Source organism: Melanostigma gelatinosum (assembly GCF_949748355.1).
Source record: "Melanostigma gelatinosum genome assembly, chromosome: 3".
Lineage (NCBI taxonomy): Eukaryota > Metazoa > Chordata > Actinopteri > Perciformes > Zoarcidae > Melanostigma > Melanostigma gelatinosum.
In genome coordinates, this window is record NC_136636.1 from 7,725,712 (window position 1) to 7,747,770 (window position 22,059).

At 43.2% G+C, this 22,059-nt stretch overlaps 1 protein-coding gene across 3 annotated transcripts; it reads right to left on the reverse strand.

Moving 5' to 3' along the window:
• Window positions 1–1,251: 1,251 nt before the first annotated feature.
• Window positions 1,252–17,514, reverse strand: prkcdb (protein kinase C, delta b). 3 transcript variants are annotated; one of them, XM_079296028.1, is made up of 18 exons: window positions 10,411–10,449; window positions 10,226–10,294; window positions 9,817–9,944; window positions 9,300–9,572; window positions 6,782–6,950; window positions 5,957–5,988; window positions 5,773–5,858; window positions 5,300–5,429; window positions 5,098–5,198; window positions 4,867–4,951; window positions 4,543–4,658; window positions 3,903–4,076; window positions 3,594–3,685; window positions 3,395–3,457; window positions 3,051–3,189; window positions 2,721–2,909; window positions 2,447–2,575; window positions 1,252–2,336 (listed from the first exon to the last, which is right to left on the reverse strand). In XM_079296028.1, the coding sequence occupies exons 3-18, from the start codon at window positions 9,923–9,925 to the stop codon at window positions 2,178–2,180; spliced, it is 2,046 nt and encodes a 681-aa protein (XP_079152154.1). In that variant the 5' UTR covers window positions 9,926–9,944; window positions 10,226–10,294; window positions 10,411–10,449; the 3' UTR covers window positions 1,252–2,177. The 3 variants fall into 3 exon arrangements, with proteins under 3 accessions (XP_079152154.1, XP_079152153.1, XP_079152155.1); XM_079296027.1 differs by lacking the exons at window positions 10,226–10,294; window positions 10,411–10,449 and adding an exon at window positions 17,357–17,514; XM_079296029.1 differs by lacking the exons at window positions 9,300–9,572; window positions 9,817–9,944; window positions 10,226–10,294; window positions 10,411–10,449 and adding an exon at window positions 17,357–17,514.
• Between the last annotated feature and the right edge of the window lie 4,545 nt (window positions 17,515–22,059).

Genomic DNA, 22,059 nt, shown 5'->3' on the forward strand with positions numbered 1-22,059 from the left:
GATGACTGAATTCAGTTCTGTATGTCATCGCTGTTTCGGTACTTCTGCTGCACAAGGCTGTCAAGTCGGGTTTTTGGAGGAGGGCGGGAGAAACTGCTGGAAATATGCCTTCACACTGTGAGTGCAATGCTCAAAGTCCATTCATTTCGTATTCTACATCTAATTTATGTATTAAATACGCGTATTTCTCGTTTTGTAAAGCGCTTCTATGAGCCAGACACATGTTTTGCCGCTCACTTGGACCATATACATGCTATAATCCTCCACAATAGACCAACCCTTCGGATGGTTACAACAAAAGAAAAAAAAAATTCACGCGTTGAGGGGAAAACAGTCGCCTTCAATAAAAATGGGCAACAGAAAACCTATCGGATCGTGAACAGTCGAAACAATCGGAGAGCCATGAATACATCAAAAGGGGGCAGGCATTTACTCCTGAATTCATTCAGTCGTTTTATTTAACTGCAGAGGCGCTCTCAATATATAAGCTTCCAAACAAAAGACGGCAGGCGACTGTTTTAAGGAAATTAGGATCAGTAAATAAACAAAGAAAAAAACCCCACGTATTTGTTTTTATTATTTCGGTTTTTAAATGTGTGGGGTCATTACATTTTTTTAAGGGTCTAGAACTTCAATGCTGCATTGGTCTATGATGCTGTTTGCATAAAGGCACATGTCTCAACTACTTGACTTGGTTTATTGCTCAGTGGAGGTCGCCGTTATTCGCCTCGTGTTAGTTATTTGTTCACTGTCCACATCCTGCAGTCGGCAGGGGATTACTGCTGGGGACAGAGGACGAGGACAGAGGACGAGGACAGGTCGTAAGCCGTGCGCACTGCAGGAATGTCTCCTCGCCTTTCGTCCACACGAGGTGCAGTTATGTCACCTGACCACTAGATGTCAGTAAAGCCATGCAGGTCTTTCTCTCCCTCTCTTAGGTGCTGACAAAATCCCTGTGGTCCTTGGAAATGTTTTGGTGCCCTTCCAAAGCAATTCACGGTTTCTGAGGTGAGGCACTACAGACTGTGTCCAATGTCGGTTCCTCAAAATCGAGCAAACAATGGCTGGAAACCAGCAGCGACCAGAGGACCACGCCATAACAGCAGGAATGCAGTGATTAGTACTGGGATTTCTATGGTATGCTGGTCTTTACAAAAGGATTTTTGTTTTGAAAGAGCGTCTACACATGAAGCCGTGTGATATACATCAGTCTCCAACACAAGGTAAATGAAAAACAAAATGTAATCAAGTGACAGGGATTTAATCAAGAGTTTACAATGTATTTATTTCTAATCAGATGGAAAAGATGAGTAAAAAAAAAGACACCCACAACTCACATGCAGTTCATTAGAATGCACATATTAATTTTCCATATACAGCATTATTATTTTCATGTTAAAAGCCCTACATTAAAGTAAGATAACACATTTCAAAGACCCAATGCTTACAGTGGAATGCCCATACCGCCAACACAAAATAACACATCCTTCAACACATATACAGGTTAAGTACCATACCACGGCTGTCCAATAAGTGGTGACAACGCAGAAAATCAAAAAGAGCGATTGTTTGCACGACGCTTCAGTTTGATGTTCATCGAAAGGTTTTTGACACTAAGGGCACTTTAAAATACTTGACAAAATTTAAAACAGATTAACGCTTTTCAGGTGATGCGAGACTCTGGGATGTGCTTAGAGCACCTCCAATTTCTCAAGATAGTGCAGTAAGTGATGGAGGAACTTATTCGGTTCTGCAATAACGTTCCTTCAATTCAGAGGGATTTAAATCCTGTGAATCTAAATACAGTACATTCGATGATTTGTTTAGATTCAAGGTGTCATCACGAGGAAAATTGACAGAAAAGTAAGAAAAGACAGAATGCATCATTGACTATCCCTCCCCAGCATTGATTATAATAATCTCCCTTTTAATTTCCTGGAGCTTTATATTCTTTTATACACCTATACAGTTTGACAGCCGAGACAAGATTTTTGCTTTCGATGCCAGCATACATCCTGGTTTCACTTTATCTCTCGTCCTCTGATGGACGAACTAAAGAAGTCCTAGTCAAGCCCAAATATTGTCATGTTCTTGTTATCCATCCAGTTGAACTTCGAGCCCATTTCCAAGTTCAGGGCTAAGACCGTGTTCCCAAAGGAGCCATTTCGTTTTTTTTTTCATTTGCTAATCATTTTTTCCATTTTGGGGTTGATGAAGGAAAAGCCAGCGAACGCTGCCTGGTCCATGGAATCTATGAGGTTCTTGTCTGCGTGGGAGAGCCGCGGCTTCTCGCTCAGGAACTCTCGGTCAAAGTTGCTGCAGTCACTGGGAGATTTCTGTGGGTGGCAGGTCAGGGATTTCAGTTAAGCTAATGTAACAAAGCACACTGAAGTAATTGGTATCCTGGATTCATACATTCATATTTAAAAAAAAAAAAGACTCGTACCACTTTGGGCTTAAAAGGAGGGTCCATTTCTTTCTTCTCCAGTGCCGGCCAGTTGATGGTTTTGAAGAACGGATGAGCACGAACGTTGCCCACCACACCCAACCTGCGACTGGGATCTCGCTCAAACAACTGGAATGATGATGGAGAGAAAGAAGACGGACTGATGAGGAGGAGTGTCCGCATTGAAATCAATTATTGTGAATGATGTAAACACCGTGTCCGCCTATGTGGAACAAAGTGTGCTTAATAATAACAAATGTATCCTGTCAGGTACCAGTTCAATGAGGTTCTTGGCCTCCTTGGGGATCCACCGAGGGTAGTGAGGGGTGTCCGACCTGATGGACTCAAACAGCTCGTCCTCATCGTCGCCTTGGAACGGCGACTGACCGATCAGCATCTCGTACACCAGCACGCCGAAAGACCACCAGTCTACCGAGAAGGTGTACTTCTGTCCTAGCAGGATCTGAGAGGAGAGACGGTTTCACAAAAACACTTTAGACATGAGTGACAAGACATATATATATTCTCAACATATTTCAGAATAAACATCTTTTTTTATAAGTAGTGGTATGAAATGTAACGTAAGTCCGGCGCTGAATCTAACCTCTGGTGCGATGTAGTCTGGTGTCCCACAAAATGTGGTGGCTCTGACGTCTCCAAACACATTCTCTTTGCACATGCCAAAGTCTGCTATCTTGATGTGTCCGTCCTTGTCCAGCATCACATTGTCCAGCTTCAGATCTCTGAGGAAAGACACAGGAAGAGCTAGAGATATAGATATATATATACATATATACAATGTACAACCATTTCCAGTACAGTATATTCTGTTTGGAGTACTGCAGTCAAAAATCAGAAAGAGAGATAATGTTCCCGCCTCCTCGGTTGCAGTAACAAGTTGAATATAGAGACTGCAGACATCTGTGCAGAATGGCTGTGGGATCTTACCTGTAGATGATTCCTTTTGAGTGGAGGAACTGCAGTCCCACTATTATCTCAGCGCCGTAGAATCTGAATGTTGAAATGTGCAAAACAACCATTAAATCACAGCTTCACTGCGCTCAAGAGCTCGTTACAGATCCTCCAATGTGGAAAAGGGCAGTTTCTGTATTGCTCATAGTTTTGAGTGGTGTCCTTGTGTACTCACGTGGCTCTGTTGAGATCGAAACGGCCTTTGTCTTGGATGTGGAACATCAAGTCGCCTCCATTCAGGTACTCCATTACAAAGAAGAGGTGTTCCTGTGCAAACAACACATTATTGTCAACAAATGAGACATGAAGAGGGTGTGAGAGAGAGCGAGAGCGAGAGAGATAATGGATTCAGACAAGGGGGGCTGGGGGTCTTTAACAACAATTGGGAGTTGTGACTGTTGTCGCTGCTGCCTGGGTTGATTCCCCATCAGAAAACACGCTTTTATAAGTTTTACCAGTCGACGTTCAGCATCTGTGTGCTTACTTTCGACTGGAATGCGGAGTAGAGGTGTGTGAGGAAGGGGTTCTCCCAGGCGAGCGCCAGGACTCTCTGCTCCACCATGGTGCACTCCACGTCGTCATCCATGAGAACGACATCCTTCTTCAGGACCTTCACAGCAAAGTACTGGCCCTGCCCCTTCAGCTCTGCCAGCAGCACCTGGGGTGTCAAAAGCCACTTAGAGTGAGTACTTCATCAGTTTGATGACACCAGTTTCATAGAGTACTATGTAATTAATTATAAATTTAACACAAATAAAAAATGATATCAAATATGGTTTAAGGAAGGATGATGATTTTTAAGACATGATGACGTGATAAGAATCTCGTCTTGAAAGTGTGTGTCCTTGAGAGCTCGCTTGAATTATAATTCAGCTTTCATCATTTTACTCTTCTTTCATGAAGATATGGACCATCGCTGTCATATTCATGGTCATATTACATATACATTCACATGGAGACAATTCCCGGAAGAATATTTTTTTCCGCCATATATGTGTAACACCATTGACATAACATGTCTGTACAACGTTTGAAGTTTGAAGTGTTTTCCATTCTTTATGTCGACACAATCATTTCATGTTAACTCCAGGAAAGGATCTAAAGATGGGGACCATGGGGCCTACCTTGCCAAAGCTGCCTTTTCCCAGCACCTTGTGGAATACCAGGTGGCTCATGTTGAGGCGTACCCGGGCAACGGCAGGTGTGCCTGGGCTCAAGCCATCACGTTCCATGCCGTCTGCTATAAATGCACACAGAGTAAATACGCATGCAAACCTGAATGCAAATATGCAGTCAAACTCAAACAAAGGATAAAGGATTTGAGGATGTGAACAAAGTTAAAAAGACAATCACAGACATTACTATTCCTATTTTACCTTTAATGACAAAACTTGATTTAAACCAAACAACTTTGTGTTACAGTGTGTGCTACAATGAACCCATCTTACCACTAGGGTCTACTGTTGCACTATTGATGTCTTGATAGATCCCAATATCTTCTGAATTGGAGTCATCAGACTTCTTGATTGATTTCTAGGGATGAAAAAAAGTTTGCTAGAATATTCTTGACATTGCACATTAACAATTAGTAACTTACACTTTTTTTTAAATTGCTGACTGGCATAAAATGAACAGAAAGTCCACATACACTGAAATAAACAGTTTGTTAGCGTACAAACCTGGCTGATTTGAGACAGAACCTCTGCCAGTAGTTTCTGGTTGATTCCACACAGATTGGCCACTTTTTTCTGACAGTTACCGTGTACGTTCATGCCGCACTCTGGTCGGATACAATGAAAGAGAAAAAAGAGTCATGGGCATGGACGGAGGCAGGAGAAATGCAGACATATCATCTGAAGACAGGGTATAAAAACACGTTACCTTCACATTTAAGGCCCTGTTTGTAGAGACCCCAGAGCAGACTGCCACAGTGGTCACAGAAAGTGGGGCTCTTATAGTTATGTTGCTTGAAGCGATGCGGCATATCAATCTTGAAGCGCTCTTTCTGGAACTACAAGCACGCAGAGATCCATTAAACACACAGGAAGCTGCTATCGGATAATAAAACAGACACATGTGGGACTACGCTTTGCCAGTTTTAGTTGCTTTTGAGATGAATGAAATTCCACAGCCAATTCTTATTGAATCTATATGTTGATGTTGTTTGTACAATTTGTTTGAATCTGATTTAAGTTGACTCATGAAAAACAGTTTGCATTGTTTTTGAGTCAGGAAAAAACACATTGACTACCTGAATGATTAATGGGCTGCTTAATAACAGCGCATACATGCTCTAAATTCAAAGGGTGTCAGATCTGAGGTGAGGTTTTGCACAGAACATTGACTTTGCTCACCACAGTGTCCCGACTGTTGGCTGCTGTCCCAGTGCACTTGCCGATGATTATATCGATGCATCTCTTGTGGATTGCCGCATTGCATTCTGGGTGAACCAAATGAATACATATTTTGTTAACTGTGAAGACTACAAAAGGGTAAAATGTGATAAAAACGCAGATAGCGTTTAGTGAAAACACTCACGTCTGCACTTGTAGCCTTGCTTGTTGAGCCCCCTGTGTGGGGAGGAAAGGAATGTAAAGGGTAAGATGAAGCAGAAAAAGGATTTTCGTCGGCCATTACTCAGAAAAACATGGCTGCTGATATTAAAGCAATATATCCAGAATGGTTTTTCAATAGTAGGCACAGCAATGACTCGTGGGTTATATTTGTTAACACCATGACTGGAAGATATCTTTCACATGTTAAATCATGAGATTGAAACTTCCATATCTAAAAATGATCAGAACTGAAGAAAACATCAGATTTCTTTCTGCCTGCCTCTAAGTGGGATATAGTAGTAGTAAGAGCTTAGTTAGTGGTGCTGACATAGTTGGAAGGCAACATGACAGCTTTGTGGGACTTCCCAAGACATTGACTCATTCTCACAACAGCAGTCCTGCTGCCGTTTCTCCCATCACAAAACCCCCACACTGCTCCATTAACGAAACTAGAACCGCTACTAATTGGTCTTTTGAGAAGCACCCGTGGGGGGGGCTGGACTTTTCTTATTGGACAAAGGATGTTATTGGTCTCATGTGGTACCCAGGGAACATACAGTAGGTGACAGCTTAAATGGTCTGGAGTTATCAAAGCTGTGCCAGTGTAATATTGTGCAATAGTGTGTAATATTATTGGAGAAAAACTAAATTGTCTGCTTTTGGATAAGTCGTGCCCAGGAAGAGGAGCATTGGAAATTACCACCATATTCTCTCCCTGGAATGCAGCAGTTATTTAAAAAAAAAAAAAAAAAAAAAGAAGCTGCGCATTTGATGACATAATAGTGACAGATGTAACATGGCATCTCACCAGACAAACTCTCTGCAGACAGAGCAGAAGGTGGGTTGGCCGAAGAAGGTGGCGGTAAACTCGTGGTTCTTGATGATGTGAACTTTGGCCTGCTTGACCGCTCCTCTCCTCTTGGTGAGGGTCGTGAGTCCATCCTCGCAAGAACCCTTCATTGACGGCTGACACGACGCTGAGGGGAGAGGTTGATTAACAAATCAAACTACTGTATTTATACCTCTGTGTTTTTCAAAACAGCTTTAAAGTGCAGTGTTATACAAGTACACTTTTATTGATTTCCAAAGAAAAAGAAAAACGATAGAGCGAGTTGGAATTATTTAACCACCCAAATCTTTTACAATCTAGCTGATGAGCTTTATTGACGTTCACATATTAGTCATCAGCTCTAATAGCCAAGGGCTATTTAGTCAAAAAGCCCTACTAGCTATAGAAGGGAGCCTCCGATACTGCTGCTAAATGCGGGGTAAACACAGAAAAATACCATCTTGTATCAGCGGCTTCGACTGACGCGGGGTGGGGTCAAAAGTCACCCAAAGACCACAGCCAAAGAGGCGTGAGAAAGGTAAACAAAGAAGGCGGACAACTCAGAGAGAGATCGGGAGGGTAAATGGGTGGACGGGGGTGAGGGAGAGAAGAGATAGAGGGGACACTTCATAAAAGGAGTAGCCTTAAAGAGACAATAGATCGACAAGGAAAAGTGGGAAGAGTGATGAGGAGAACGAGATAAACTAATTTCCTCTCTGCCACTCTACCGACAGATGTTTATGTTTGGAAAGCGCGTCAGTGAGCTGAGCCAAGACGGTGAGAGTGAGGGCAAGAGAAAGAAGGTAGACAGCGCTGACACATGCCTAAAAATACTCCGGGCTGCTTTTCAGGAAACCTGTGGAGTGTGTAGGAGGGAGCTGATGGGAGTATGGAGCCTAACCCTCATGACAGCAGACACACACCCCTCTCATGACCCTCTCCAACCCTGAACGGTGAACCCCCGACTGTGCTACTCCCACGCAGAAATTCCCCCTTTGTAAATCTCACTCGATCCCACTCCCATGTTGGCAGACAGCAGTGACGGCCATAGACTAGGTTCCCTGTCTGGGGTGGTGAGTTAGCAGTTGCCACACTGCTGGCCAGTACTGCTCTGCTTAACTTCTGCTTCCTACAGCTGAAGTGAAACTAAAAGAGGTTTTTGAAAGCAGATAATGATGGTTATATGGTTTTGAACTCAAGCTGCCAGTGAGAGATCATTTGAGGTGCTGTTCAATGGCTTAAAGTGGCCTTATCATACTAAAGAATCTCAATAATTCCCCCGCCTCATTCCTGAAAGGATAGACCGCCGAGATCTAAAACTCTGCATTGAAACACATAATAAAAAAAGCATAAAATAAAGAACAAGACAAATATATTTAATCTGTAATAAAATACTAATATAGGCCTGATATACGATATGCTGCAGAGTAGTCATTGTCAAGACATTTGCACACTGCATCAAGAGAAACAGGAATTAACCCTTCTTGTTATATGTGCTGTGCCATATACATAGTATATATTCATTGCTGTGTTCAGTATGTTTGCTTCATTTACAAAGTACTGCCTACAGTATATGACCTAGATGGACTGTGATAGTGCATTGGCTACATGGCCACACCTGTAGTCAGCTGACAAGCTTAACTTGACACATGTCCAGCATGCGGATTAACACGTGGCAGTTTGAGGCAGGCAGTTGGCCCGGAGCATGACGACTACACACTCTCCAGAGAGGTCCACAATCACCAACATGTTTAGGTGTGGTTGATTGTGTAAAGTGCAATGAAATGAACACTAGACAGGGAATCATCTCTGCGAATAGAGGGCACATATAGACACTGAAGGAGAGTGATTTTCTGTGGATCTACATGAGTGTGGTTGGAAGAGGAGGGAGCGAAAAGGAGAGGGGGAAGGGGATCTAAGAGCTACGGTTACCCCACTATATTTCCTGCCTGTCTCAGCACTCCCTGGTGGTCTAGTGGTTAGGATTCGGCGCTCTCACCGCCGCGGCCCGGGTTCGATTCCCGGTCAGGGAACGCACTTTTTAATGCAGAGTAATAGTATTGGCAAATTCAAAATTTCTTCAAGTGGTAGGGTCCTAAAACAACACGCTGAATTGGCTAAATTTGAATTATTTCACATGGGAGATGTATGTCTGTGCTGTTTCAACTGGGTTGGGCTCATCGAGAAAAAGGTGATGCTGTGATGTCACATATTTCCAAACAGGATTTAGCAATATTTGAATCTAAGTGTGATGACACTTGTGGAGTTTCTCTCTGAAATTGCTGGGCCACTGTTGCTTTAATCTGATCAAACCACACCCACATGGTCCTGATTAAGCAGGTTAGAGTTTTGATTGAAATACTCTAAACAATTAAATATCAAAGAATGTTTTTTTATGAACATTAACAGACGTATTCAGTCATACATATCTAATGTTAGAATAATACAAAAGAGTTCAAACCAGGTTTCCAGAGGCTTTTAGATGCAGCCGTTTTACCTGCATCAGTGTCCTCAAGGAAGTGCTGCACAACCATCTGGACCCTCCCTGAAGGTTGCAGGTCCAACCAGAACTCAGCACGGTTGCTGGTCTTGGACTTCTTACAGCGTTCTGCCAGTACAGACACTCCAACCGTGGCCTTGGCCAACGGTTCCTCGGCACTCTGCATGAGGACCACTTCCAAGACTCGCCCCTCATAGATGTGAGCATCGAAGGTGGAATTCCAGGCTGGGTACATGGTGGGCTTCCTCTGGACCAAGGTCTTTCCTCGCTCTGTGAAATAGATCAGTAGGAATAAAACATTTGTCTTTTACTCTCTCAGTAAAGTCACAGCAGCGGCGCAATTACTGCACAAAGTGGCTGGAGGTGCAGAGTTTGCGTGTGGATTTGTGAGCTCAGCAGATGGTGGCTGTTAAAGCAATTGAACGTGGGACGTCAGGTCTCCCTGCTCGCTGTGGAGCTCCCCTATCTAGGTAAAAGTATGACTGCGTGTGTGTGTGTGTGCATCTGTACATACCTGTGTTGACAGACTCCTTCATCTTGATGGCGCAGATGGGAGTTTCAGACAGAGGAGGCAGAACGCCCACGTCATAGGCATTGAAGGCGATGCGCAGGAAGGGTGCCATGGTGACTACTCACCTAAGCCTTCAAGAAAAAAGAGCCACAGTTTGGACGTCGCACACACAATATGGTCAGAGGAGAGCGAGAGTGTCGTATGCACAGATTGTACAGCCCCTTGAGGCAAATTTCTGACATTGGGCAATATAAAGTAAAATGTACTTAAAATGACTTGACACGCAAGTACTTGGATTGCTTAAGTTCTGCACTTAAAACAAGAAGGAAGAGAGTCTGTGGCCAATGGTGTCTTCACATGGGAACCACAGAGGAAGTTTCAACTTAAGACACAACTTTGGAAACTACCGTACCTGCCATTAATGAGGAAAGAAGAAATGAACTCCTTCCTTTTATCCTGCTCTCGTGTGCACAGTTTGGGACTTCCAGAGAGAAACAGACAATCAAAAAGGATCACATTTCCAAGACAGTCTCAATGTTAGGCTATAAGACAAAAAAAAAGGTAAAAGATAAGCAGTAAAGTCTCGTTGCTACTTACTTTACATTGATGTTGTGGTTAACTGTCTCTACTTAGTTCTGGATCAATCTAGACTAACATCAGGTCAAATTTGAAAAATGCAGGATTAGATCTATTACGCTGACAAAGACAAATTACCTGATTCAATCATTTCAAATCATTTGTAAAGGTATTCACCTTACACAAAAGGTATTTGCATGTATTGGTTGTGGTAAAATGTATTCATTCTTAAGAGTTCTATACTTCATTTCAAAAGTGACCAGAACTGAAACAGAAACCACAGCTTGCAAAAGCGTCCGTCCGCCCGCTTGCTTCATCTAAGCTGAATTGCTCCACTGACAGATTTGTTCAGCACTCGTTTCCATGCGTTTCATCCACTTCCTCTTAAAGTCATTCTTAACCCGCCCAGCTGACCTGGTCCAGTCTATACATTTTAACACAATCATTATCAAGTGGTGTGGCAGAGTCTCTCTACAAAGCATTAATGAATGGTTTCTGCAATGGAACTGCCATCACAATCACTTACTGAACCGTTGTTGTCGTCAAAGCTGTTTCACACCACACATATACGCTACATCAGACTAGAACGACCAAGAGGGCACTTCAGCCCACATCCAAAATCCTTAAGCAGCAACAAGATCCCACAGAATTCCTCCACACTGCACAGTTTGTGAGCTTTTAAGTTCCTTAACTTGATCTCTCGTGGCATCAGTCTCTTGCACCATTAACATCATCCTGGTTTAACACTTCTGCAACACGGCACACCTGTGATCTCTCATTTTACTACACAATGGTGTTTAGCTTCCCTATGAAATGACATTTCTGTACAGTAATGCACAGAAACATGTCCTTCTCTCACATAGACTCCTGGACAGGAATGTACTGTGTTTTTTTTTTCTAATTCAAAGACTCTCCACAGAACGAAGCCTTCAGCCAGTTCATTCAAACCCAGGACCTTTGTGTTGTGATGCGACAGAGCAACCACAGAGCCATCACACCACCCTGTATTGTTCCAAAACCACAAACCCCTGCCCAGGCTTAAGAAGGACGACAAAGGAAAACTTTAAGGCGCTGTCATAAGTCAAAGGAAAACTGGACCAAGACAAAAGTGAACCCCCATTATTAAGCTGAAGAATTCTTTGGGATAAGGCTACTGTGATAGAGAATGCAAGTTGGCTACATCTCTTAGCTAATTACATTTTGGATGCTGTGCATTTTCAGGAGAATGACACGTCTCTGTCGCAGATTGAAAAACTCCTAAACAAGCAACTGTTTCCGAGTGAGGTCGGGAGGGTCGGGAGACCATTCCGAGCTCTCATAATACAACCCATACAGACAGACAGACACTCACAAAGATAATATTAATCACAGTTATTGAGTTTGCCAGATGTGAAATACACACTTAGACATACATTTTTAGAGTCCATTTCCTCTCTCCACACACACACACACACACACGAAGGCCTACACATAGACCGGCATTGCTACAAAGAAAAGAGAGCCTTGTTTCTCCAGAGAGGGTGGAAAAAATGAGCACATGCAATCGGGGAAGGGGTGGGTCGAGTAAAAGAGCAGAAGGAGGGAAAGAAAAAAAAACCACACACACAGTGGAAGGCAGGCCAGTGGCCATGAGGAGAATTCAGACTCAATGAGAGAACCAGACTTGCCTTCACAAGTGGAACGTGTCATTAAATGGCGCTTTGACTTGACGAGAACATCCCCGTCACCCGTTTTATCAGCTCTGAGGAGGTTATATGAACGACACAACTTATAAAATATATGCTTTCAGTGCAATATATTTTAGAATCAGCATTTAATGACAACCTCAAGTTATTCATGTGATGAACAGGACAGCAGAACCACACATTTTTAGCAAGTGGATAATAAAATACGTAGATTATTACACAACAAGAAAAGTGACCTTTAGAGATGACGTGAAACCAATATTCCATCACACTGCATGCTTTATGAAACGCATCGCTGAGATGCGTGACAGTCTACAATAGATAGACTCATCATCAAAGTCATGTTCTGTGAAGCAGCACAAACAAGTCAAGGGTTTGGTATGCGCCGAGTTAATGGGAATGTCATTTCTTGGAACAAGTGATCAAGCAGGTCCAGCAGGTTGGGGAATTTATTTGCATGTCAACCTTTTAAAATCTGTAGGAATGAACACAGACAGGCACAGCTACACAGAGAGCAACAACAATGGAGTTCCCTTTCTTCCTGCAGCACCTTGAATTCTGCTAGCAGCATAGTTGACTGGGAAACCCTCAAATCAAAAGGAAGAGATTATTAGATGACTAATATACAGTTTTAATCCCCTCATAGAGCCATCTGCAGAACAGCTGGAAGAGATTCAGTCTCTTTCTACAGTGTGTTTAACCCCTTCGCTACATAATTATAAGGAAGGTTTATTTACATCAAAAAGAGTATGCGTCGCATGCATCTATATTGGGGAAACAGTGTGGAACCTGGAGCCCATTCTGTACTCTACAGTCCCTCAATTTAAGGGAAAATCCAACAGGACAACAATCTTAAACATGTAGACAAGGCAACCAGTGTTTATGGGCCGTCAGTGGGATGTTCTTGACTGAACAGTGAAGTCAGTTACCCGACCTCAGTCCAACTGAGGACGTGTTTCCTTCGCCAGGCTAACAGGCGAAAAGCCCCTGAAACAAGCAAGACGTGAATATGGCTGCAGTACAGGCCTGTTCCTAAATTGTTTATGTGATGTGAAGGTAAACACCCTCAGTGCGCTGGAGTAAGAGGCAACAGAAATGTACAAATACTTGGAGACGGCACAGCACTTTGAGACTGTATATCTAGAAGTCCCAAAGGCAGCAGTGATGGGTTGTTTTTAACTATAGAAGACATTCAGGACTAAAGGCACTTAGATCTAAACATGGACACATACCATTTTCACACCAGACATTTTGACTTGTCAGAGGAGGAAACGCACAGGTGTTACAAATAACAATAACGATGGCACAGTTACAGTGTCAATAGAACTCGCAGTACGTCATTCCAGTGAGTCAGCGTCGCACAAAAACTGGACCGCGAAACCGTCTCACCTGAAGGGAATGCAGCCATTGTCAATGTCGTGAATTACACCTGTGCTTTTTTATTACTGAGATGTGCCAAACTGTCCGCAGTGAAGAAAGGTCGATTTAAAGTTTTAATACCCAGGTTTAAATTCTGCTGACTCAACACCTAGAGGCCTTTTTTTCATGGAAGATGTCAGTGAACATGTCACAGATGGAAAAGCGCAGGTCTTAAATAAAAAAACAAAAACAAAAAACTGGCTGGATATTATTTGGCTGCTTCGCTTTCAGGGTTCTGGTATTGTGTATGCTGGCTCACTGTCACAGCTTACGGAGACAAAAAAGGCCATCGTTGATGTTATTACTAACACCTGGGCTTTTCCTACTATGACAAGCCAAAAGGCGTGCCGTGAAATCAGTAGTTGATGAAACTCAATTAGATGAGAAATGTTGAGAAACCATCAAAACCAGCAACAAACAGGCTCCTTCAACTCAGTGCATTGCGATATCTTGACTTGACTGCGTTATTATCCTCACATGTGCTTTCAATTGAGGTCAGTTACAGTAACAGAGGAAGACATTGAGCGATGGAAACTGTCCTGACAGGAAGTTAAATAAAGCTAGAACATGAAAAATATAGGACACAGGTAACAGATCAACCGGTTCAGACAATTTCAGACTTGCAAAACCACATGTCACGATCACAATCGCTCCGAGAGTGTGTGGCAGGTTGCACTGGTGGTCCTGTCAAGCACAACCAGGAAGTGTTTGACACATTCCCGTACTGTCTGTAACACACACGGTGATCAATATCAGGAAACATGGAGAAACGTGAAGGAAGAAGATGCACCATGTGCTCAAAGCACCTTTCAGTTGAAGAATGACAAAACACTTTGGTTTCCTTATCCTCCCCGTTTTCCAGTTCCTTCAAGAGACTGCGCTGTCAACACACGATGACGAGAGAGAGGAAGGGCGAGTGAAAGAGACCCAGGACAGCCTGGCTGGATGGAGCTGGGCCAGGCGTGGCCTCGTCTGGCAAATTAGAGCTGAACAAACATGCTCCGCACGATTATTATGTACCTGAACAAGCATGGCCAGAGTCAGCCAGTCCACACTCGCACCTAATAACCGGTTTTGTGTGTAGCTGTGTGAATAAACATCGATTGGATCATGAAAGTGCTCTTTATGATAGCTCAAACAAAAACAATCCCTCCGCATTGGAAATCAAACAGTGATCACGGAGAGGGATTGTTCTGAACTGTGAAAGCGCTGTTGATCTGCTCTGTATACTGGAAAGGACATACTGTACATCTGTCAAGTCTGCCCAATCCCCGAAATTTACCATTTTAATGACTCAGTTGTTTTGTATCTTGGTGGCGGTAATAACATGACATAGGAGAACTTTTTGAGCACAAACAATCACTTGATGTTTTGAATTCATTCCCGATTTTGAAGAATTTGCTCAAACAAACGTAATTCTCAGAAAAACTTGCTTTAACCCACCAGTCTTTGGCTGAGCCACGGCGGCATGTATTATTATTACCGCATTAGCGCCGCCTCGAAAGCACATAAGTGTACTTGTGCGCGTGCACACGCTAATAACCTTGAACAAAGCAGCCTTTAGTGAATTTTCGGTGGGGACTGGCTTGAAAGAATCAAAGCCTTCCTTTCTTTCACGAACCAAGGTTAATGAATCTGGCTTCTACTCTCTCTGTGTGTGTGTGTGTGTGTGTGTGTGTGTGTGTGTGTGTGTGTGTGTGTGTGTGTGTGTGTGTGTGTCTGTGTCCTCTCCACATGCATTAAGAGCGGTGTCCATTTCTGCCTCGCTCACAGTTCACAAAGCCTTGGTTAAGACAGACATTATAGCACCTGAGCAAGGAGAGCAGAGCAGGACAGCATGATGTTGAGTGTGTGTGTGTGTGTGTGTGAGAGAGGTATAGTGACAAGAGGCCAAGGACGAGCAGCTTAACTATCATCTCCCAGTGCTGATTTACCAAATGCATGCCAAACTGCTGTGTTGTTTTGTGAGTGTCTGCAGTTATGCATAAACAGCAGGTGCTCTTTTAACTAGTATCATGTATTATTGTACATTTCATGTTTAAATGGCGCTTAAAACAAACCGTTTACAGTTTTGGTGGTACTGTTTTTTATGCTATTGCCAAAATGATACTCGAGTTTAAAACCAAACACCACTTTGAGTTTAAACATTTTTATTCAAGTGTGTAAATATTTCATTTAAATAAATAAAATTGACTAATGTTGACATTCAGTACGTGACCGTTTTAATATTCAGTTTAACGTAGACAGTTTAAATGGTACTTAAAAAGTACTGGATCAATACCCAGCTCTGAGTTATAATTTGCCGTACCTATCGGAGCTTCCTCGACTCTGCAGTCCTGCCTTGAAATAAATGATGAATTATTCCGACACACAATAAAGCCCAACACCAATCTAAACATTGTCTAAAGTAGTCGGGCGAGTTTTTATACCCGTCTTGTACTGTCGAGGGGGATCAGCGTTGGAAGGGCAACTCCTCACTGAGCAGATGTCCCAACCGCGTCCTCCGAGCAGCTCATGAAGCCTCAAGCCAATATTGACACATCAGTAACCGCAGGCAGATAGTGTTACCGGCGCTCACAAAGCGGCATCGCCTCCAGAAGATAACAACAGGATACAGGGCATGCCACAAAGGCAGAAATGTGTTGTCGTTTGTGACAAACAAGTCTTTTTTTCGCAAGCGATGGAAGGAATATTTCAAAATAGGATAATGCGTTTAGAGTGTCTGGGGAGCTGACCAGTTATGTTGTCTACTGTGGATTCAGAAGGCTGAGTTGTTTACACCCACAAGTGTTCAAACAGAGACTTATTTAGTCATCCTGCTGACACATGGCACTTATTTACGCCAACACAAATAGTTGTCTTTGTGTTTTACATGCGGAACTGCTTCTCAATCACTGACTTTACCCAGAACAGGTGACGGAGGATGGTACGGGTGTTTGAGTTGCTGCACTTCAGCGCAAGGACGAGTACTTTTGACATGCATACATGGACTTCCAGGCTCAGCTGAACTAGGCAAACCAGCTCCAGTTCAAGTTAGACCACACTGAGCAAAGCCAACCCAAGTCAACTCACTTCATCTGTGTTTGAACTTCAAGAACTTTGGGTCGTCTCCACATTTTGACTTCACGTACAGTAAATCTTAAGCTGTGGATTGTCAATATTTACAAATCGGAATCACACAAAGGGACATTAGAGGCATCGAGGTAAGGTGTTTCCAATGAAAGACTGCCCCCTGTTATACAACAAAAAGGTAACATTTCATTGATGTTATTTTTTTATTTGGTGTGTGTTCATTGTGGTGGGCGTTCGGATCTTGATGAATGCCATTGTTTAGCCCCATTTTGAATTTCGACAAAGTTTAACGTTACATCACTAAAAAAAACGACCTCTCTGTTGCCATAGAATACAACACTTGTCGAGGCGGATTTATGAAGCAAACTAACTGGTTTCCCAGTGTTATACACATACATAACATCGCTTCCCCGAGTAGCAGGGGAGACGCGTTGAGTGTGTGTCACACCAGCCCGGACCTGCAAAGCACAGAAACAGGCTTTCTCTTACGTAACTTTACAACTGAAACACGGCGAGAGAGGGAGACATTCTTCGACAGCAACTCCTCTCATTCCCAACACACAGTCACATTACTTCTACCGACGATGCCAACCGAGGTTTTTGCAGTCGCGCTTTGCTTCTTTTACGCGACAAAAAGCACGAGCCAAAGCGCGCCCACAGTGTGAAACAGGCAACTCCTGACACGCAGTACTTTGTAACCAAGTGCGGTCAAACAACACCGTGTACTTTTTGTCCTTCCCCCAAAAACTACAATGAAGTTGAACCTCTTCTCGCAACAAACTGTGACTTACCTCTTTCCGCTGAGCAGCAAAAGTGTCTTTGTTTGTCGCGGGTTTGAGTGTTTTTGGAAGCGCAGTTCTCCCGGAGGATTGTCTTTAAAACAACACGTCTTCACCAGTGGTTTAAGGAAGTGTTCAAGTCGTTACTCGAGCTGTTACTTCGTGCTCCCGCTCTCTCCGTCTGTGACTGACGCTGTACTGCGGCTCAATCATGTGCGGAGCAGTTCGTGTGTGTGTCGTCAGCCAGGTGAATTCCCAAGCACACACACACACACACACACACACACACACACACACACACACCCATAACACACAGAAGTGAGACTGTATGATTTGGCAGTGCGTACAGTGGATAACAAGTCACAAGAGGATCGGCGTTGGAATGCTTTGAGCTTCTTATTTACATTTCAGGCTCTGACACTGCAGAGTTCACTGGACCAACAACATTGGAAAACCTGATATTTTACATTTCGCCACCATATCATGATTTAGGCTTACGCGTTGTTTCTTTAAGCCTTTGCCTTGAACTTGACATTGTGGAAACTTATCCGTTTTTAAATGCAAACCATAGAGGTGGATGCAACGCTCTGCAGTTGCACATTGAGCGTCAATGTCCCCCAACTATTTTTATTCCCTCAAGTAAAACAAAACATGTCATGAGCAACAGGAAATCAATGCAACATGTATGCTCAGATACACAATTGTTCTGGTTTCTCTCTCTCTCGCTCTCTCTCTCTCTCTCGCTCTCTCTCTCTCTCTCTCGCTCTCTCTCTCTCTTACGCACAGACAGGTTCAGGGAGAATTCAGTTATAGGGTTGATCCCAACAGCCAAGCTTTTCTATCTTGGCCCTGCCCACATCACCTCCACACAGACGTCCACGTGGTGCTGAGTCATCAGCCCCCACCCACCAAAACTGTATGACTGTAAGAGAGAATGGGCCAGTAAATTTAGACAGCCTGTCTCAACTCCTAAAGAGCTATTTATAGCTACAAAAAGCGCCCAACAATGAGGGGCAGAGTAGGTGGCAGGGTTGAATGCTGAGAGAGTTACTCATCATGTCATCACCACCACACGTATTTGGCGCATGGGACAACAACTGAAACGAAGAACAACAGATTTAACTACAAAAGGAGGGCTTTGGAAACTGGACATGCATTTGCAGTCAAGCGTTACAATTTAGTAATTCCAAGATCACTCAAAACTAGAATTTGTGGTTGTGACAAAGAGTATTCGCCTATTGGGATTTACCATGTCAGCCAGGTTTCCAGTATCTAACACACCCAAACGTACAGACATGTGACAGAAAAACAAGTCCAAGTCCATTACTTTCACGTCCTGGAAAACTGTCTTATCTTTACGGATGACCTCATGCTGCACCAGTAGTTGTAAATAAAACGTTCCACCCAATAAACCTATCACAGACTTTCAATCAGTGACTGATTTAAACTTCAGTGACTCCTCCTTTTAGTTTTTCCCGCTCAGCATTCTGGTTCAACAGGAACTTCATCAAATACGAGAAGCAAGACTTTCTCCTGAACATGAGCAAATACAAAAGATGTTTTCACCATCACCACTTTCTGAAGGAAGACATTTAGGACAGAGGGACGCACATTATAAAAGTCACAAGTTATCTGACAGAAATTAAGTTCATTAAGTTCAACACCTGGGGTTGCAGGAAAGCATCAGAGTGAGTAATGAGAGGAACAAACAGAGGGTGGGATGAAAAAACAATCCCCAAAAAGAGACATGCCAGAGATGAACTCTGCCTTTCTTCATCTGTCCTCATTTACGTCTCCTTCTCTCTCATCAGCTGTTATTCGGTTCCTTGCCTTTCACAGTCCCTGGGGGCGGCCGTGGCTCACTGGGTAGAGAGCGTCGTCTGGCAACCGCAAGGCCGGCGGCTCGATCCTTGGCTGCTTTGTGTCCTGTGCCAAAGTGTCCCTGAGCAAGACACCGAACTCCTAACTGCTCCCCGGGCGCCTCTCAGCTGCCCACTGCTCCCAATAAGCTAGGGATGGGTTAAATGCAGAGGACACATTTTATAAATGTATATGAAACTTAAACTTAAACCCTACGCTCCGTTTTCATGTTGCCAGGCTGATAACTGCACGTTTGTAGACAAAGAGAAGCTCATCATTCTAACATTTGGCTCGAGGGTGGTTTATCTCTCTAAAAGCAGCGTAACGTCACTCTCCTCACTTTCAAAGTGACTTTCCTCTTTAGTGGTAAAGGAACATCCAAAAGTGTTTGTGTTGTGTCTGCTTTAAAATGTTGTTCAGATAACACCCTGAGCTGGACTATAAGCAGGGCTTTTGGTGCGTCCTGTTGTGTCCATTAGTGTGCTCAGCTTCTTGTGAGTATAGAGCATTACACTAGAACAGAGGTCAAATGGAGAACTTCCCCTTAAAAGAAACCCCCACCTCAAAGTTTGGTGTGTTCACAGTATTGCAATGGGAAATGATTACGGCGTGGAAAGTTGCTCAACTGCTTACGTTGGTGTTGTCATGTGGGCCGCTCAGAAGACCGGCTCCTTTGACATTTATTGCATACAGTAGGTATCACTGTCTTATCGGGAATTACATCTCACACACCCTCTTTGCTTTTCCTGTTGATTAATTACAATGATCTCAGTTTGATTCGGAACTTTTGTGACTGCATATTAAAGTAGTTTATGAAATGCAAAACAGGCCCATATCTTGAATTCCTCATTGACCTCCCGGATGTGGATTTGAAGGTTTTCGAGTGTGTACAAGGAGAAGTTGTCCTTTTTTTTCTGTTTTAAGAGGTCCTCTTCTTACAATTTGCAGAGACTGCTGAAATTGAAGCTATTGATTCATACGAGCAGGCCGTTACCGAATCACTTTGTGCCTCTCTGGTTGCCTGGATACCATGGGGAAGGTTTTGTGAATGTGTTCGCACGAGTAAGAGACCATGCCACTGAGTTCATGCTCAAGAGGAGAAGTGGAGCAAGGTGTCTTTAACTTTCAGGTGCCTGAAGGAAATGAACAACTTTGCACGCTTACAATGCCTTTTCTCGCTCCTCTCTCGCTTTTTGGTACTTCAAGTGAGTATTGGGTCACTGACGCTCCTGGGATCATTTATCTAGAGCAACCCCAATCTTCCTATTTTCTGTTCTGCCTACTTTCTGTATGACACGCGAGTGCTGCTTTCTTGGTCGCGGTCCCTCGCTGTGTGACTTGGTTGTTCCAGTTTAGCGGAAGTCTTTGGCATAAACCACTGATCTGAGATTGCTGGTATTACCCAGCAATCTGACCAGAGCTGGGAAGTGAAAGCCTGGAGAAAAGAAGGGCTCATTATGGTCTCTACTGGAAGGAGATGGGAATGTGTGTTTTATATTTGGCCAAAGTAAATCAGCAACAAGGCAACAGTTAGCAGGAATGATGTGTTATCCCTCTGGGCAATACAAATAATGTCACCTTAATATGACCTAAAATTAGAGTGCCTCCCTTGGGTCAATCAGTGTAGAGACAATTAATGGAATGAAATGTCGTTGAATTCTGATCCAGCATGAAGTGAAAATGGTTTGACAAATACAGCATGTCTTGTTTTTTAGTGGAGGCGTCATAGACCTTTGAAATAATACATATAGTTGATGACAAGAACTGTGAAACCTCAGAACATCGCAGTAATGAAAAGAAAAATCCCCAAAAAGTAACAATGATCAGAAGTAGAGTCTTGCAAACTGCTTCCAAAAATGAAATCGCACACATTTCCTGCAAAGTAAGAGGTGAGGCGTGGTGTTAACTTCCCCCTTGTTTTATTGCTGCATGCCACTGTCTAATCACATCTTTATATAGAGATAGAGTTGTTTGAATGTCATCTTATGCGTCTGTGTGTTCATTGTGTGTGTAAAACGAGTTGCAGCACACAAGGGGACACCTGGTGATCCACGTCACACTACTCCAAATACAATCTCTCTCTTTCCCCTTTCATTCTGTCTGAAGCTCAACATGTTTTCAAAACAACAACGATACTTCAAGTTTCTTCTGATTTTCCTTCAATGATGGAAAACAGTGCTGCCTGAATTATTAGTACATGTCATGCAATGGTAAATGGCATGAAGGACTGCTGCCCTCTGCTGGATGAAAGAGACATCGACCTAAACTGTGAGCCGACGTCTCAAACAATGGACACAAACAGGCACAGCATGCACTTATTTCAGCGTCATCCCAGAAGTCATCACTGACAAACGCAACACAAACACCTGTACAAAGAAACACGCAGCATAGCGTCAACACTTCCGTGAGCACTGCTTTCTCATAATTATCGCTGCTGAGATTGTGTCAGACACGTGTCTGAACAACTGTATACGCCTACTGTGAGCGTGCAGCGTCTTTGTACTCATTTGAATTATATTTCAATAGACTATAGATGTAGGGGATTGAGTAGGAACACTGACTGATAACATGCAATCTTGTATATACAAAATACTGCCTTAAATCTGACCAATTCTCATCAAAGGAACACTGCACTTTATGAAGGAAACATATACAGGGGGCTACTGTCAATGGGCATCATTGTACAGGTGTTCATGTTATTGTGTCCACTCAGTTTATGTTTTGAAACGTAAAATACAGAAACAGCTTCATGTGTAAGAACAGGAAGCACAGCACCGTGAAAGCACGTGAAGTAAACTTTTTAAAGGAGTTTATTTCTATATGTATCTATATACACAAACATTTACAATGCACTA

Excerpts from the sequence above, each read along its gene's own strand:
- prkcdb (XM_079296027.1), bottom strand. The coding sequence starts at position 9,925 with ATGGCACCCTTCCTGCGCATCGCCTTCAATGCCTATGACGTGGGCGTT. Across the intron at positions 6,951-9,299 it reads CCTTGAGGACACTGATGCAG|CGTCGTGTCAGCCGTCAATG; the intron begins GTAAAACGGCTG and ends CTCTCCCCTCAG. Across the intron at positions 4,077-4,542 it reads GAAAAGGCAGCTTTGGCAAG|GTGCTGCTGGCAGAGCTGAA; the intron begins GTAGGCCCCATG and ends TTGACACCCCAG.